Source organism: Dermochelys coriacea, chromosome 7 (assembly GCF_009764565.3).
Source record: "Dermochelys coriacea isolate rDerCor1 chromosome 7, rDerCor1.pri.v4, whole genome shotgun sequence".
Classification (NCBI taxonomy): Eukaryota; Metazoa; Chordata; order Testudines; family Dermochelyidae; genus Dermochelys; species Dermochelys coriacea.
In genome coordinates, this window is record NC_050074.1 from 13,444,066 (window position 1) to 13,462,616 (window position 18,551).

At 38.0% G+C, this 18,551-nt stretch overlaps 1 protein-coding gene and 1 long non-coding RNA gene across 6 annotated transcripts in view; one reads left to right on the forward strand and one right to left on the reverse strand.

Annotated features, from left to right (window-relative positions):
* The window catches only part of CNTN6 (contactin 6), a 223,589-nt gene that overhangs the window by 77,869 nt on the left and 127,169 nt on the right, over nt 1-18,551 (forward strand). For all 5 annotated transcript variants that reach the window (XM_043518977.1, XM_043518978.1, XM_038411465.2 and 2 more), the window contains exon 3: nt 9,372-9,498. In XM_043518977.1, the coding sequence (XP_043374912.1) occupies nt 9,372-9,498 (127 nt within the window). The remainder of the gene's footprint in view (nt 1-9,371; nt 9,499-18,551) is intronic.
* LOC122461066 lies at nt 946-18,248 on the reverse strand. Its single transcript, XR_006282768.1, has 3 exons — nt 18,238-18,248; nt 11,232-11,239; nt 946-1,078 (listed from the first exon to the last, which is right to left on the reverse strand). It is a non-coding gene; the product is annotated as an uncharacterized LOC122461066 (long non-coding RNA).

Genomic DNA, 18,551 nt, shown 5'->3' on the forward strand with positions numbered 1-18,551 from the left:
GGGACAGAGTGAGGCATGTACAAAGATGGCTTGCTCTAAATTGTTCAGCTTTATACTCTGCCTGGCTGCCAGTGGCCACAAGGGGGATCACCAGACTGCACAGCTGTGTCCTGTTTCATCCTGCCACATCCCATATGCTGAGAGGTGGTACCAACCCTCTGTTAGAATATAGATATTCAGGCCTGTCTGTAAAGGCCTATACTCTAAGAATGTAGGTGTATTCTTATCACTTGGCTAGTTATAGAGGTATAAAGAAAGAATGAAAATCACTGTCTGCCGGTGTAAGGGCCTTCTCTCACTGTGACAGTCTGAGGCCCTGTGCTTAGGCTAAGGCCTTGGCTAAGCAGTAGAGGCAGCCATAAGCTGGGAAGCGACCGGTCACATCCTCATATTCCAAACTAGTCACATTGAAATAAGGTGCTATTGGGCTGTTAGGAATACAATCCTGTCCTGATAATGCCTATCCCCTCCAGAGAAAGGGAAGTGCCTAGAAAATGTAAAAGAAACTTAGTTGGATAGCATCCTGTCTGGCAAGAACTCATTTATCAATAGCTGGGATGTGAAATCCTCATTTCTTTGTTGTTCTATCACTGTAGTCCCCATTTCCCTATTGTTTGTCTGTATAATCTCTGTCTGGTTCTATGATTGTTTCTGTCTGCTGTATAATTAATTTTGCTGGGTGTAAACTAATTAAGGTGGTGGGATATAGTTGGTTAAATAATCATGTTACAATATGTTAGGATTGGTTAGTTAAATTTCTGGAAAAAGATTGGTTAAGGTACAGCTAAGCAAAACTCAAGTTTTACTATGTAGTCTGCAGTCAATCAGGAAGTAAGGGGGGAAATGGGAATCATGTTTTGCTAAGGGGGGAATGGGAACAGGGACACAGGTAAGGCTCTGTGGTGTCAGAGCTGGGAAGGGAGACACTAAGGAAGGAAACTGGAATCATGCTTGCTGGAAGTTCACCCCAATAAACAATCGAATTGTTTGCACCTTTGGACTTCGGTTATTGTGGCTCTCTGTTCATGTGAGAAGGACCAGGGAAGTAAGTGAGTGAAGGAATAAACCCTTTAACACCCTGTAGCTTCAGAATGGTGGTGACCCGGAGCATAATAATGCCTGACTCTGTTGGAAGTCATTTATATACATGGTGAGTCTGAAATGTAAAGTCTGAGTCTGAAATCCTGAGTGCCATTAAAGTCAATGGGAGTTTCTCAGGTGGCTTCAGAGAGACTAGGATTTCACTCCCAGTACCTCCTAGGCCACCAGCACATTCAAGAGCATTTCAGAAAGCTGGGTTCCTTTCTATTTTTAGTGTCTGATAAGAGACAAACTGGGAGGTCTCAGTTGCTCCTGAGTTGACTTTTTCAAGAGAAACTGAAACCTGAAAGGAACCCAGTGTCTCTGAAGTGCTATACATCAATGTCTGGAGGGGAAGAAAGCACATGAAAGTTGAAGACTCCTGTGGGGAAAAATCCCTACAGGCTTTAGGATGTTTTTGTTGCTGAAGCCTGTAATATGTCCTTTAATCTCACTTTCTATATGCTACTCTCCTTGTTCAATATCAGGCTGGGATTTGAACAATTTACTGGGGAAATATGTCTCCTTGGGTATATGTCTGCTATGTCTCACATGTTTTATTCCTTTCCTTGGATGCTTTCATTCCCTTTCCTTTCTGCCCATCACTGCTTAGCTTCTTCCATGGCCAATATCTGACTCCTTGCATTAATATGTTATTTTAAGTTTATGTACCGCTGGTGTTAACAAGCTAATGAACTGACACTTCATATCATCCACTGCCTCTTCTTTTGCATCAGTCATACTATTCAAAGTCCTGGAGCCACTTTTTGGTTGAAGAAAGTATCCATTCTGTTCTGTTTCTAACAGGACTGATTCAAAATCCCTAGCATTATTTGCGACAAAAGGTTCACACACAGTTTTAATATTTCTGGGGCCTAAACAGCATTTCTTCTTTGTGTATATGTGGGGTGGTTTTGTTTTTTAAATATTGTCTTTTATTTTGTTCAGGTTTGCAGGTCTTTCTTAGAGGCAGATGCTTACATCTTTACAGAGTTAATTAACACCCACTATGGTGGGACTGTCAAAAATGCATGAGTGATTTAGGAGCACAAGTCCCATTGAAAGTGAATTGACTGAAGCTGTTCCACCTTGTATAAACAGTTAATATTCATTAGAGCAGGGACTGAAACCTGGACTTCCTACTTCCCACATGAGTACCCTGACCAGTGCACTCAAGAGTCATTTGTACTCTCTCTTGCCCAATGACTAGTCAAGGTGAAGTGTAAGTCTTTTGGGTCAGATACCTGTTTGTATAGTGCCTAGCACAGTGGTTCCCCTATACTGATTGGAGGGCCAGGTGCTACCAGAATATAAATAAGTGATAGTAACAAAGACAAAAAAACTTTAAAATAGAATTATGGTTGAGAAATGTATGATTAATTAAGATTGGAATACATTACAGGGATATTGCAATTATCCCCACATGAAGCTACAAACCAGGAAATTCAGCATTAAGAATACACTTAAAAGAAATTCAAACTTGTTGAGTATGGAAATACACAGTCAAGGCACCCAAACAGTCTTAACTCTGCTCTGTATTGATGCCATGCAATAATTGTATGAGTATAAAAACTTTCTAGTATGTCTAGTCCCAGAATTAAACTGATTTTCAAGACATTCTGGTTTTCCATATTTTTCCCCTCATGGTGTCACTACAGGGCAGAAGTGTCACTCAGTCACCTGTTCTGCTTTTTTGGAACATTGACCCGGTCCTCACTATAAAGTTGCTAGAAAAGACACCTCTTAATCATCTGCTGGTTTTGGTTCGTAAAGTCATGTTAATGTTTTGAATCAGATATGAGGCTCTGTCTAAGGCATGGTAAGAAAGATTCATTAAAGACTCACTACCCTTGAAATTTATAACGTCTCTGGAAGGTAATAGCTGGGATAAATTCCTCCTTATCTGGTTTCCCTATCTGAATGATTGCAGCTTAGCATTTAGAAGCTTTCTGCAGCATAGTCTTTACATAGTGCTTTCTTGTTCTAGCCTCTTCAGTGTTGTGATATTTCAGCATATTTAGGCTGCCCTTAATACCCACCCATTCATTTTAAGGGGCAGCAATAGGGGAAGAAATAAGAAGAAACGCTGTACCCCAGTGATCTTCTGTTTATGCATCATTTATGGTCCAGGAAAATTCGAATTGCATGGGCCCTACCCATGTCTAGTGTCCTCTCTTGTGTTAGTCTTTTTGGGGTCTGCAGAATGCAGAAAGAAACTCCATGCACGGACCAGTTTCATCTATAATGAAGAGAAGCTGCACTATAATAGTGATCATAGCTCTATATAACAGTGACTATAATTCCATTTTACATAGAATTAATATAATTAAAAGGAAACCTACATATTTCTGCCCCATATATATCTATTTGTGACAGGGAGTGGGGGTGTCAAAAGAAGGGGAGCTGCAGGTCATTCCTTGCTCTTCAGCTCCCAAGCATGTCTAATATACTTAGAGTTTTACTTGATTTTACTGTGAGTGACACACACAGAGTAAAAACAAGTAAAAATCTAGAGGGACATACTGAAAAAACTGTTTGACTGGATCTGAAATGACTACTTTAGCCCACCTAACAGAAAATATGCTGCCTACACAGACACTAAAGGAAAACACATTGAAATCCTCCATTGATTTATGATTCTGGAAAAAAAAAAGGCTTCCACCATATCCGGGTTAATCTTTATATTGGTTCAAGACAATATCACATAATGATTAAAGGAATGTTATTTCATTTCCATATTCCACATTTGAATTCAAGCTAGCATAATTATGGTGTTTATGGAGCTCAAACTGATCAGACAGCATAGAGAAATACAAACTCTCATTATGAAACACATCCTTATAAAGTTAAAATGTATGTATTTGCTTTCAGACACTAAGCAGAAGATTCACAGCCAAGGTTTATGACAAATACATCCATTTAGTCAAATGCCGTTATGCTGATATACTGAAATCAAAATCCAAATTCAATGTGTACAGGAGCAAGAGATACTAAAAAGATTTGTGTGTCATAACTAGTTATGGAGAAACAGGGGCAAATGGCCAATATAGGGAAAAAATATATGACCACCGTCTACAAGAAAGGAAAAATGGAAGAGTCAAGAAATTAGAAATGACCATGCCTGACCTTTCCTAGAGAGACAGTAATAAGGAATGGGTTCCCAACACTACTGAAGAAATGTATGCTGATAAAACCTAATCCATACGGTATCCAACAATGCAATATATTGACAAACTTGGTGGCATTCTCCATGGCTCACAGAAAAAATATTAGAGAGAAGACAGGATGACAGTGGCAAGCTGTGGCTCTTCCCAGGGCATCCAGGGCTGTGAGGTACCTCACTGCCGCCTGCCCTTATCCTGAGGAAGCCTTGTCTGTGCCTGCCAGGGGTCAGCTACCCAACTCCACTGGACATGGGTAACACGAGCACCCCCCTCTCTGCCTACACAAACCCTGCTGTCTCTCTGCAGGTTAGCGATAGGCTCTTTTAACTGGTTACGGTCATGCCTTATGGAACAAAACTCACTTAAAATCCTTTCAGTGTAGTACAGCCAGGCTTGGCTATGATCTTCCATGCATGAGACAAGCCACACTGTCAGCTTGGCTCCTCAGTGGAAAAGATTCAGGATGCTCCCTGCACCCCCAGGTAAACCCCCTTACCCTTATTGTTCTCCTTACTCATAAACGGGATGCTGGTTTTTTTTTCTCCTATCTGTGCATCATTTGTCTCAGACTGTAGCTAGGTCTCCACTATGATGCAGACAATACACAACACACACTTGACAAGCCAGAGAGAGATAAAAGCATCTCTTCTCTCTTACCTGACAGGAGCATGTTTATTGCCTCCTGGTGACCTACCTTAACTCACATCATGAGAACACAATTTTCAGTACACATACATAATTCCTTAAATTTTCTCCATATGTACATTTCACAATCATTATGACAACCAGTGGTCTGCTGGTAAAGATCTCACATGCCACCCTTAGGTAAACTTAATATGCATATATCTGATCCCCTGTGCTCTCTGCCAGTTGGCATCAAGAGGTTCATGTCAGAGAAGCCATCTTCAGAAATATACAAAAAAAAAGTCATGCACAATACCTGGGTAACCTTTCTAATAGGGGTAAGTAACACATGTCTCCCTTAAAGGACCTTTTAGATCAGGTGTCAATTAGTGTATCCTGATTTGACATCATACTGCAGTACAGAGACTTTCAATGGGAGTTAGGTGCCTAACCTGCATAGGTGGTTTTATATATCCCACTAGGCACCTATCTGCATCTTAAGTTACCTAAATACCTTTGTAAATCTGGTCCCTGGAAGTCTATGTCCCCTTGACTTTTAATGAAACTTAGAGCTCTAAGGGCCAAAATCATGTTTGAAAACGGCAATAATGCTTCTGAAACACTTAGGTGCTTTTGAAAAATTTAGCCATGAGCCATAGGAAGATAAAAACGATGAAAGGGCTGTGTAGATTAACACATAAGGCAAGAAAAGAACATTGTACTTACCGAAGGAAAGGCAATCGAGGGATAATTTGGCTGAACCCTTGGAATAATAAATCTGAAATTTCAGAAAGGCAGTAAAAATAAGAAAGCAGCAGGCTCAAAGAAAGAGAATTTAGATAAATTTTATTTACACAGTGTGTGGTCAGTTTGACAAATGTCCTATTAAGGGTAGTATGAGAAAGATCTAGCGGAGCCAAGTTGGGGAAAAGTAGCATTGTAGGAAATGTTGAGCGAAAGAACAGTATATTTAATCTGTTGGAAGTGTTCTTAATTAAGTGTTCTTAATTTGATTCCTTCCTTATGGGACGGAATTATCAAGGCCTCAATTACTAGCATCAGGGAAATTTCATTCTACAATATGGAAAATGTCTGTAGTTTTAGTAAAAGCAAACTGGACAGCATAGAAAGCAGAGATAAATGAGAGCCCTACTTAGATATTTACTGAGACTGGGGAAGGGACTGTCTTTTTGTTCTGTTTGCACAGAACCTAGCAGAATGTGGTATGATAATAATAATAATAATTTTGAATTTAAGCCCTGATCCAGCAAGGCATTTAAGTACATACTTATTTTAAAGCACAAGTGGTCCCATTAAAGGCAAATGGTGAGGTGGTGTCAATGATTGTATTCAGTTATATATTTGCTTTTGCTATCTTTTGCATCCTGTCACTGGTTTTGCTTTATATTATTGGAGAAGCTTAATTTATGTTCACTAGAGATGGCTAATGAAGAAATGTTTGAAGTCTCATTCAAGTTCAGATATAGCCTGCAAAGTTCAGCAGAATGTAAACAGTTATGGAAATTGATGTTTTTTCATATGATTTACTTCATTTTATGGTCTGTTATGTCACTTATAATATCTCATAATGTTCAGAGAAGTTTAATGATTTACCTTCAAACTACCAGCTCATCTTAGCTGTTTTACTGGCTTGAAATATTGTATAGCTCTAGCTTTATATCCTAAACTTGGTGGATGTATTTTATCTTTCTAGTGTATCTAACGTATGTATACCCCTACCACTTCCTTTATAATACAAGATACTCTTAAAAAAAAAAAAAGGGATGTGTCTTCCCAAATAGCTATTGCAGTGTAAAATAAATCAATCTTTTCAACTACTACTCACAATTTAACTCCATCTCTCCTGAAGGCTACTTCTACCAAGTGCTACTCATAAAAATACACTCACAGTCAGGTTGAGTTCTGTGAATTTTTATGTAATTCCTGAAGTGTAGACTGAATATAGTTTATATTAGTGGGCAGAATTTGTTCAAGGGCATATTTTAACGTTATAATATACCGGAATATACTTGTGTTTACCCTTGCGCGGAATCCTGACAAGGCCACTGGTATTTGGATATAATTGTCCATTAAAAAGATTGGTAGCCAACATGATGTTACACTTTTACAAAAGCAGCAGCAGGCACTTCTGGGGTTGAACAAAAAGCTGGTCAAGAGCACAGCACAATACCAACAGTGTAGGAAAGGAAACAAATAACAAATCTAACAGTACTTTAGTACATAAATATTTATAGTCTTATCAGATTGTTACCAATCCTGTCCCCCAGAATATTATTCAGTATCAATAATTAATCACTAAATAGGAAAACAATAAAACAAACAAGCCAAGACAGTACCAGGGAACAGGAAATGGGAGATTGCTTCTTACAAGTCTTTAAAAATGCTTCAAAAATGTTTAAAAGCCTTTTATAGAGCATCCCTTTCCCTCAGTACTATCTTGACGATCAGCTGCAGTTGTGTGCAGTTCTGGTCTCCCATGTTTAAGAAGGATGAATTCAAACTGGAACAGGTACAGAGAAGGGCTACTAGGATGATCCGAGGAATGGAAAACCTGTCTTATGACAGGAGACTCAAGGAGCTTGGCTTGTTTAGCTGAACTAAAAGAAGGTTGAGGGGAGATATGATTGCTCTCTATAAATATATCAGAGGGATAAATACCAGAGGGGGAGAGGAATTATTTAAGCTCAGTACCAATGTGGACACAAATACAAATGGATATAAACTGATCATTGGAAAGTTTACACTTGAAATTAGACAAAGGTTTCTAACCATCAGAGGAGTGAAGTTTTGGAATAGCCTTCCAAGGGAAGTAGTGGGGGCAAAAGACCTATCTGGCTTTAAGATTAAACTCGGTAAATTTATGGCGGAGATGGTATGATGGGATAACATGAGTTTGGTAATTAATTGATCTTTAAATATTCATGGTAAATAGGCCCAATGGCCTGTGATGGGATGTTAGATGGGGTGGGATCTGAGTTACTACAGAAAATTCTTTCCTGGGTATCTGGCTGGTGAATCTTGCCCATATGCTCAGGGTTTAGCTGATCACCATATTTGGGGTCGGGAAGGAATTTTCCTCCAGGGCAGATTGGAAGAGGCTCTGGAGGTTTTTCGCCTTCCTCTGTAGCATGGGGCATGGGTCACTTGAGGGAGGATTCTCTGCTCTTTGAAGTCTTTAAACCACGATTTGAGGACTTCAATAGCTCAGACATAGGTGAGAGGTTTTTCGCAGGAGTGGGTGGGTGAGATTCTGTGGCCTGCGTTGTGCAGGAGGTCGGACTAGATGATCATAATGGTCCCTTCTGATCTTAGTATCTATGAATCTATGAGCTGCAATCCTTTAAAAGCTTTTAAGCGATAAAGTTAAAATATACAAGCTTTTCATTTGATCATATCTTTTCAATGGACTTATTGCAAATGTCAAATATTATTGGATTTAGATCCATGAAACTGTAAAATTCTGGTCTCATCTATGATTAGAAGAAGCTTTAATAACAGCAAGAGAATCTGCGCTGTGCAGGAGGTCGGACTAGATGATCAGAATGGTCCCTTCTGACCTTAGTATCTAAGAGGATTAAACCAATCATGCAGTATACAGTATACTTTATAAGGCCCCATTCCCGCAAGTTGCAAGCTAATAGACCCTTGAAATCAATGGAGCTCTGGGCAGGTACAGAGGTCTCCCTATGAAGTTCTACTTGCAGGATCAGGACCTAAATATATACTTAAGGGTGTTGCAATATTTGACAGTCTTTACGTTACACGACATGTAACCAATGTATTATCATTTTCCAAGAAAAAAAACATATTGAGACAAAAAATGCATACAGAAAATTGCTGAGCACTATCAAAGTAACTTTAAACATTTTAGAGAGGTAGGATGGTCTAGTGGTTAAGGCACTAGCTTAGGATGTGGGCTCATTTCTATGCTCTGTCACAGACTTCCTGTGTGACTTTGGGCAAGTCATTGAGTCTCCCTGTGCCTCAGTTTCCCCATCTGTAAAATGGGGATAAATAGTATTTCCCTACCTCACAGGGGTACTGTAAGGATAAATACATTAAAGATTTTGAGGCCTTCAGATACTGCAGTGTTGAGCACCATAGAAGTACTAAAGATAGATCGATAGAATGACACCTCTTTGTCCTTCTCAGCTTCCACCCATAATCTTTATGCATAAGTGTGATGTTCAGAGGAGAGGGAGTAGATGTAATAGACATCCACATAATTTCGGTAGAAAACATGCAAACAAGCTACTCTTCACTTTCATTATGTAAATAAACCACAAATCCCCTGGAATGAGGTTTTATTATGAATCTGGTTTTAAATGTTTGCTCCATTACAGAAGAACCTGCAGACTGATGCCCAATATAATAGTGTTAGGTTTTAAATAAAGGGAAGAACCTTGGAAGCTCTGGTTTTTGGTTTGTTTGTTTTTATCACCTACATTAAGGCTAATCTTAAATTATTGTTTTATTTCACAGAGAAAGATACTCTTCACATTCCTGTTTTTATCCAAGAGCCATATGACATCACTTATTCTATTGGTTCAGAGGACCCAGAAATACTGCTGAATTGTACAGCCAAAGGATATCCATTACCATACTACAGGTGAAGTCAGCTTTGCAGCTGTGTGGTCTCCCTGTAAATGTTTTAAACTATAGTTGATCAAAAGCTTGGTAGCACATCCCTTACATTGGTGAGTGCTTACACACACACACACACACACACGCAAAGGTATTAAGGGGTCAATGGGACTACCTTTGTGAGTAGATACTCACCAATATGGGTAAAAGTGGCACAATCTAACCCTCAAAAATGGAATATCTTCACTTGAGTCACAATTTTGTTAGATATTTAAATTAAAAAACCATAATAATGACAATATAAACTGCTCAAAGAAACCACTGTTTAAAATATTATTAACAAAAAAATTAGGCCCTCAGGAAATAATACATCCCATTGAGCTGGATTCAGATCTTCCTGAAGACAATGGAAATCTTTCTATTGACTTCACTGGTTTGGATCAGGCCTGAGTTGTTCAGATTTCTTTAAAAAAAGATGGTGAAAAAATGACCAATACATCAATTTTGTGAAGTATGTGTCATTAAAATGTCATTTTTCACTTGTGTAATTTCATGAGCTTTTAACGTAAAGAAAACACATCACTGAACATTTCCCATAAAGTGTTTAAAAACTTACAACATTACTTAAAATCCACAGAATAGCTGTGAAAACCAGAAAAGGGTAGCATCTTGCTGTGCATAAGTATTTGCAAAAACTTTCATCATAAAAGCTTGGAATGCAAAAAAACACAAGTCTTGCTTATCTCTAATTCTAACATTTCATGTATATATTTATAAGTTTATTTAGAGAAACAGCATGGCACAGTTCTGATTTCTAACTTACTATACCCAATAGGCTCACTTAATAAAATCTAGGTCCAGAGCATTTTTTTGTTTCTTCAATAACCTTAGACTCTTTTATTTTAAACATAGTCCATTGCGCCAATGTTCTGGAAACTTGAGTTTAATAAAAAGAAAAGCTGTAAGTTTGGAAAAGGATGCTATACATTCCTCATTAAATGGGGTTAAAGCAAAGATTTTGGAAAAAGAAAACTGAGGAATGAGAAATCATGCATGCAAGATATTGAAGGAAATCAAGTGTTACCTAATGAACTGGAGAATATGTTCAATAACTTTTAAATATTGAGAGAAGGTTTTCTTTGCAAAGCTGCCAGTAGCAAGTGGGAACTTGGCTTCTCTCTATCTTAAGTGTCAACATACCGCAGTGAAGTCTTTTCAGAGCTTTCTATATGAGGAAGTAAATTTTCCTCCATTTTTTAGAAGAGTGGCAAAATATCTTGTTCGCCTCAGTAGACTCAGTCCCTTTTAGCCTTGGAGACTCAGGTTTGGGGCAAGGCAAATCCTTATAGGTGGCACTGGGTCCTGCTACTCCTCTCCTCAGTCAGACCCTTGTGCTTGTCTTCCTTCCCTTCTGGGGAGCAAGTGCAACCTCCCTACTGAGACGGTATGGTGTCTTGCTGCAAACAGCCTACTGACAACTTCCCTACTCCCCTCACTCTCCCCCTCCTACCACCCAGGGGAGGGTTTGAAAAGGTCCCAAGTAGTTGGAGTCAGCTGAACCTAATTGGTTCCCTAGCAACCCCTTTTCCAGCTGAACCTTATTGCCCCCTGGTTCTCTCTCCTCAGTGGATAGGGAGGAGCCTTTTATACCCCTGGGACCAATTACTACCCCCCTTTTGTAGTTGTTTGTCCTGGGTTTACCATACTGCTCACTATATATGTCTTCCAGCCCTCATCCCATGAACCCCTGCGATTTACTAGCCTGGCTATCAGTTGGTTCAGGTCACTGAGTTCCAGGCTCTCCAATCCATCTACTCATGCACTTTCAATAAACTAGGGAAGAGGGAGCTTCCTTGGCAGCTTGTGAAAATCCCCAGCCCAGGCCTGCAGTATATTCTCTCTCCTCCACACATATGCACAAACAGTCTCTGCAGGAGCAGAAGTAGCCTTCAGAACCTCAGACTCACTGGGGCAGATCCTCAACTTGTGTGAGTTGTCACAGCTCCATTGTGGATCTTCCCTGTGATGTCCCTATGAACACACACACTTGGAATATGAACTCTTCTCAATCTCATCCCATACTCTCCTATTTCCCCCTCTTCCTCCTCTCAATTATTCTGTTTCTCACTTTCTCTCTCCCCCGCATTCCATGCACCTTATCTCCTTTACCCCACATCCTGCCTACTTTCATTCTACCCCAAAATACAATGGAATGAACAGGAGATAGGAAAAATAATTTGGTGTTGTTTTCTTTCTCTCACTCCCTTTGGTGTAAGTCAGGAGTAACTCAATTATAGTAAATGGAGTTACAGTGATGCACAACTAATGTGATGTCAAAATCAGTTTCAACATTTTTAAGCTTTGCATTATATAAAATATTTTGCAAAGCCCTGGTTATACTTATATGGTCAGATCCTCACCTGGGGCTTCATCTGCACTGTTCAGGGCTTGCATTGACTTTACTAGGAGCAGGAATAAGACCTCCATGTAAATCAGCTTAACTCCTTTGATTTCAATGCAGCTAAATCAGTTATACCATCTGAGGATCTGGCCTACATATGTTAGGTTCCCATATATCTAGATAAATCAAGAACAGCATGAAATTGTAGTAATATGCTATGTTGAGTGTGGAGTTAAGGATTGCAAGGACTACTGCAAAGTTTTTCTTTGATTCATAAACACAGAAGCACTACAATAGGAATAAAGTTATATATAATATAATTTGCCAGCTGATACTTTTCTATATAGAGAAATATGCTTATGTGAAAATAACATAATAATAAATAATAATTAATAATGTTTAGTGTACCCTAAAGGTCTTTTTATAAGATTTTCATTATAACATTTAAAAATATCTGTTGACTCTAGTCATAATTTTTTGCAACTTCTTTTCAAAAACCCATAATGCTTAACAACCACACCAATCTCTCTCTCTCTCTCTCTCTCTCTCTCTCTCCATTGGGGAGAGAGAGAGCGCATGTGCACACTGAAATGGGCACAGGGAATAAGTAAAAAACCGAGACACTATATTCCACATTGTGCTAGAAATAGCAGAATGCAGACCAGATTACAATGAAAACAAAACTAAAGATAGAAATATAACTTTAGATACTGAGTAAAACAACATGAATATCCAGTTATATTACCTCACAATCTAATACCCTACTATGCCTTTTAATGTCCAACAAAGTTGGCTGTTTATAACAATATTTGGCCCAGTATTTCTATTGTAGCTTATATAATATTGATGAAAGGAAAAAATGTCACACAGGCTTACAAGATAATTTCTAATTCATTGCACTTGAGTATTTTCATTAGAGTGGAGTCAATAATTCACAATGAATAATTTTACCAATATACTTAGCCTCTTTTTCTGACTGCTAAATATCTATGAGCATATTGTGATTTTCTCTAATGTATTCATTATTCTGTTTTTCTTTTCATTTTTTAAAAACTCAGAGAATTGTTCATAAATAGTTCTCTGTGATATTTATATATTTCCTTTTTGAACTGTGGGTGATTACTTATGATTGTTCATGTGCGACATGTGGCATTTTTTCCTGTCACTGAGTGCAAGAGATCAAATGAGCTCTCTTGCATACTGAATATAAAATTTCATGTGAGTTTGAAAGTCACGTCCTTTGATTACACGTGTCAGGAAAAGATATGTGTTTAAATAAGTAAGTAAATAAATAAATGTCATATTGTACTCATTTGTGGTGTGTGTGTGTGGATGTGGGTGTGTATTGCACCATAACTTGTAATGATGTTTTTCAGATAAGATAAAATGACCCAAATGAAATCCAAATCCAGATAAAGGTAACAGACAAGTAAAAGTGGGAAAAGCAAAAACAAAGGGTAAAACAGCTACAATTGATATAACCCATGTTATATATTAGTAACATTGTATAAATTCTGATATTTTAAAGCTGTGACTGAAGTGGGGTTGGAGGGGAGGGGAAGCTAGCACCGGTGTGGAAGTCAACAGTTAAGGATTGGGTTTTGTGGAGGGATTTGACAGAAAAAAGTGAGGATACATGGGCATCTGGCTTATATGCTGTGTAGCGCCTAGTGGCATTTGTTGTTTTACTGGCAACAGACTTTACATATTACTAGTTCACTGAGGTGTTAAATTCTGAGAGCCTTCAGGTCCTGTTGATTACAATGGAAGTTGATGGTACTTTGCTTCTCTCAGCATCTTAAATAGAAGGAGTTCACATTACTGTGCCCAATGAATCTGAGAATACATTTTCTAGGTCTTGTTCATACTGTTGAAAAATCTGAGAATGACTGATGGATCAATCCTTTCTGTTGCCTTCCCCTTGTCTAACATGTTGTTTCCTGGATCACTCTAAAAATAAATATCTATCTCCAGTAGGCTGCCTAGGGCAATGAATTTAGCAATTAGGCAACTATCAAACTTATATGTTGGACATGGTGTTAAGAACATATCAAAAACATTAGTGAATTATGCCAAATCAAAATGAAATGGAAATCATCTGTGTATCCTTTTACCCTCTGTTTTAGTCACTACGTTAGACTCCCCCCCCCCCCCCCCCGTTTCTGTGATCATTCACATACATTAGCCTATCTGGCTTATAAATAAATATTGGTCACAAAAAAGAACCGTATTCCTCTAAAGAGTTGTGTAGGAGATTTTCCAGTTGAATCCAAAGGATGTATGACAAAAACAGAACTCTAATAATGAAGGCTTTGAAAATGCTTTTTCTACAGAAGATATTGTTGTTACAATAGATATTCTTAAAACACATATTTTGTGTTGGTTAGTAAATATATTGGGCCACATAATCAGCTGGCATAATTAGATATAGTTTATACAAACTGAGAATCTTGCCCTTACAGTGTACTTTTTTAATCTCATGACTGAATTATTAATATAACCTCAATCAGCTACATGACTAATGCATTCATTTGTCTTCTAATTAGTGATGAGTCTCCACATGATGCTACCGTGAGGGTGTAAAAGTGGTCTAGTGGGAGCAATGAATGCCCAATGCTTATGTGGCTCTGATGAAGCTGCTGCTACCTCAGAGAGACAATAGAGAGGTGTAGGAGGTCAGAGGAGATGATTTAGGACCTAATTCAAAGCTTGCTAACATAAAAGGAAAGTCTTGTACTGACTGCAGTGGGCTTAGAATGAGTCCCCACCCCATCCCACCCATGTCCAGTTAACTAGGGAACATGTGTTATGCTTACACCAACATTTAGGTACTGTGAAGGTATGGGGGAAGTGGAGGGGAAACCATGCTTGTGTGGTCAGTCTCTGCCCCACTTCTTGTTCTCTTTACTGGCAGTGAAATTCTGGTGGCTCTTGGTGATCTGGATGCCATTTGCTTATTCTAGAAACTTCATCTTAGATTGGAAAATGAAGGAAAATTACTACAACAGATAGGATTTTTTTAAGTCTGTACAGTGCAATTTTTTTTTAATTAAGCACCACTTATAGCACTCATTGTGCTGTATGGAGCCACTTCCAATTTCCAAAAAATGTAGTGTGCTTGCCCAGCCCTTATACTGCCCTTATACTGACTGATCAGTTTGGCTTTTGGTTGTAACAATTAGAATGGAAATGCTGTCTTGAATGTTTTCAAAGACAGGAATGACTTCCATGCCTCAGTGAGTGTCACTGAGCTGCACATAAATATTTTAACCACTTAAAAGAGCATCAATAAGGACCAATAATAATAATTTGATTGACCTGAGTTGGCAGTAACATGCCTCTTAGAATCCATTCTATCTCACTGAGATAAAGCATAGATTTTGCTTCTATGCACATCTGATTTGAAAGGCCATGATTTCTTGGATCTATAGATAGTGCTTGTTCAGGTGCAATGATCAAAGAGAGGTAACGTGGCTGCTCTAATTAATGCTTATAACAAACTCCCAATGTATATTTTAAAACAAAAATGGTAATACAAATCTCACCCTCCTTCCTTCTATGCTTGTGGTTAGCATTTTTTGGTAGCATATAGAAAGAAACCCAATATGTGAAGAGCTGCTATGAGGATGTTTTCTAATGAGATTACTTTAATTTCAAACCAGGACCCCAGTCCTGCAGGGGGTAGCACCCAGGCAGACTATTGCACTGTGTAGAACCTTCAGCTGGGTGTAAAATGGAATTTCTGTTCTACAGGAAGTTCTGACATTTCAAAATTTGTTTTTATTCCATATTAGAATAAAAAGACAAAATTTTGACATTTCCTGTGGAATGAGAACTCAGGAGGAAAAAAAAATCTATTTAGTGTAATCAAACCATTGTGTTTTTATAATGTTGAAACCTATAGTTTAGATAAAGTTAAAGAATTAAAGAAAGTGAATATTATCAATGCCAGTCAACATGGTTTTATGGAAAATAGATTTTGTCAAATGAACTTGATACCATGTTTGGATTATATTATAAATTTGGTTCATAAAGGTAACTGTGTTGACATCATATATTTAGGCTTTTGTAAGGCACTTGTCTTAGTATTGCTTGATATTCTGATTAAATTATAGCACTAAACAATATCAATGTACTACATATTAAATGGATTAAAAGTGTCTAACTGATGGATCTCAAAAGTAATTTTATTGGGAAACCATCAGTTAGGGGTGTTTCTTATCTATAAGAAAGTCAAGAAGTGACCTGATCATAGTCTACATATGGAGAATATTTCTGATAAGCCTTTAAACTAGCACAGAAGGCATGATAAGATCCAATGGTTAGAAGACAAAGCAAGATAAATCATACTAGAAATTAGGCTCATGTTTTTTAACAGTGAGGATAACTGACCACTGGAACAACTTACCAAGAGACATGGAGGATTCTCCATCACTTTAAGTCTTTAAATCTGGAGTGGACATCTGTTGTATTAAATAGACCCAGAGACTCAAAGGTGTTAACATGACCTTGTCATTGTCCAGCATTAAACAGTTTTAAACAGTGTTCAGAGTCTGGAATGCAGAGACCTCAGCATGCTTACTACCCTGGCAAACACACCATTAAAAATCTTTTTAATTTTTTTAAATTAAAGATACAGAAAAGAAGGAAAAACAGTTAAAGCATTTGAAATGGAAAGTTTTAAATAAGGCTTTCATTTTAGCCCTATCCTGTTTCCTTCCCCCTTAGCTACAGAGACTTTTTAATGAAGAAAAATCCCTTTTTTGGCTGTCTCTTAGATGATAATAACTATCTTTTTTGGGGAGGAAGAGAAAAAGTTAGTTGAGATGGGCTGGAGCTGTTATTTTTGCTGCCTGATCTCATTTCCTAAAAGACAAAACAAGATACACACAGGAGGGTACAGGTAAGTACAGGAAAGATAGAAAATGCAGCTTCTGTCTCCAGTGCTTATTGTCACTTTGTAGTCTCTCAGCTAATAAAATACAGGCACATTAGACCATCTTATTAGGCACTCTGAGACTGGGCAAACTTGTAGCAGCAGTGAGATTTTTAGGGTATTGCTTTTAGCCACCTCTTTGGTCACAGCCTTACAGCAGTGTTGAAAAGTATACAGTTTTGGCGGGATAAGACAGACTCTTATTAAACCGAAGGCAAAAGGAGAGGGATAGGAAAAACAAGAAATAAGGCAGGGAAGGGGGAAAACAATCTCTGACGAGGGAGGGACACATAGTCTCACATCTCAGGTAGTGTTTGGGATTTAGTTGGAACCAGAGGAGGTGAAAATGTCTTATGGGTCCACCTCTCTGGCCCAATCTCATCTGGACCTCTCTCAAGATTAGAGTGTTGAATCTCCAATGGTTCACAGTGGATTTCAAGGTCCCAGGAGATAGTGGGAAGAGGCTCACTCCTTCTTATTCTCCCATCTATCAGTCAGCCAGCATCCATGATAACTAATTCCTCCCCCCAAAGTATCTTTTTGAGGATCCCAAAAGTGGAGAAGTGGATGGAAACAGAGCCCAAGTCCTCATTATTTTGTCCACCAATTAGTCCTAATTTCCAACACACCAGTTTAGGTTCATTTGATTTTCAATCCCATGCTTCTGTTGTTTACGAAAGCATAATCTTAACATAGTCCTTGAGTTATATCTGTAGGCCTTTTGTATTTTGCCTGAAAGAGTCTCTCTTTTGTACCTTTTTCTGAGAAATATTTAGCGTTACAGATTATTGTGATTTTTTAAAAACTGTTATTCACTTTCTTACATTTAGGCTCACAACTGGGGAAGCCCTGCTAAGCCCCAGTTATCACTACAGGTCTTTCTAAAAGATATGCTGTAGCTCAACCAGAAGTTATGAGCTTGATGGAGGATTTATGGGGGACAGTCTATGGCCTGTATTATGTAGGAGGTCAGAATAGATGATCATACTGTTCACTTCTGGCCTTAAACTCTATGAATCTATAAAACAGGTGTAGTATTTACTTCACTGGAGGTCATGGTTTTGTCAGTCTAGTTTGAGAACATTTCCTTTCTAGGCAAATATTTAAACCAAGCTCAGTGACTTGCATATTTTTGGTTTATATGCTGAAGATAAATTATTATTCAGTGATGCATTTTCCACATACAATGATAAAATATATATTTTTTTAATGATTGCATTCAACAAGGTTCATAAAACTGTTAGATCAACTGGGCTTAATATAAAGATATTAAAAAATGATTTGAAATAATCCTTTATGGATTAGTTAATATCAGATAAATACACTAGGCACACATGCTATGATTAAACACTTGGCTGGCAATCACATGGATTCGTTAATTTTCTTCCTTCATTGATTTAAACATATTAATTAGGAAAAAAGCCCACACCAGGAGCTGAACCCCTGATCTATATGCACAGTTTAATAATCATTGTACCATGGTTATTAGAATGATTATGGGGATACTGTGAAAAATTCATTTGCTGCAACTAAGCCAACAACTTTGCATTTGTGTTGAAAAACAATTATGGAACTTAATTGAGAGCCATGTAATGATGACAGCAGTTATTTCAGTGATTGATTCCCAAATTAAAGAGAGCTGGCAAACTATATACCAGTATTTCCTGTGCTAGAAATCTAAAAGGAGAACCAAGGTCCAGAGAGCATGCACAGTACACAAATTATGAAAAATGGTGAAATC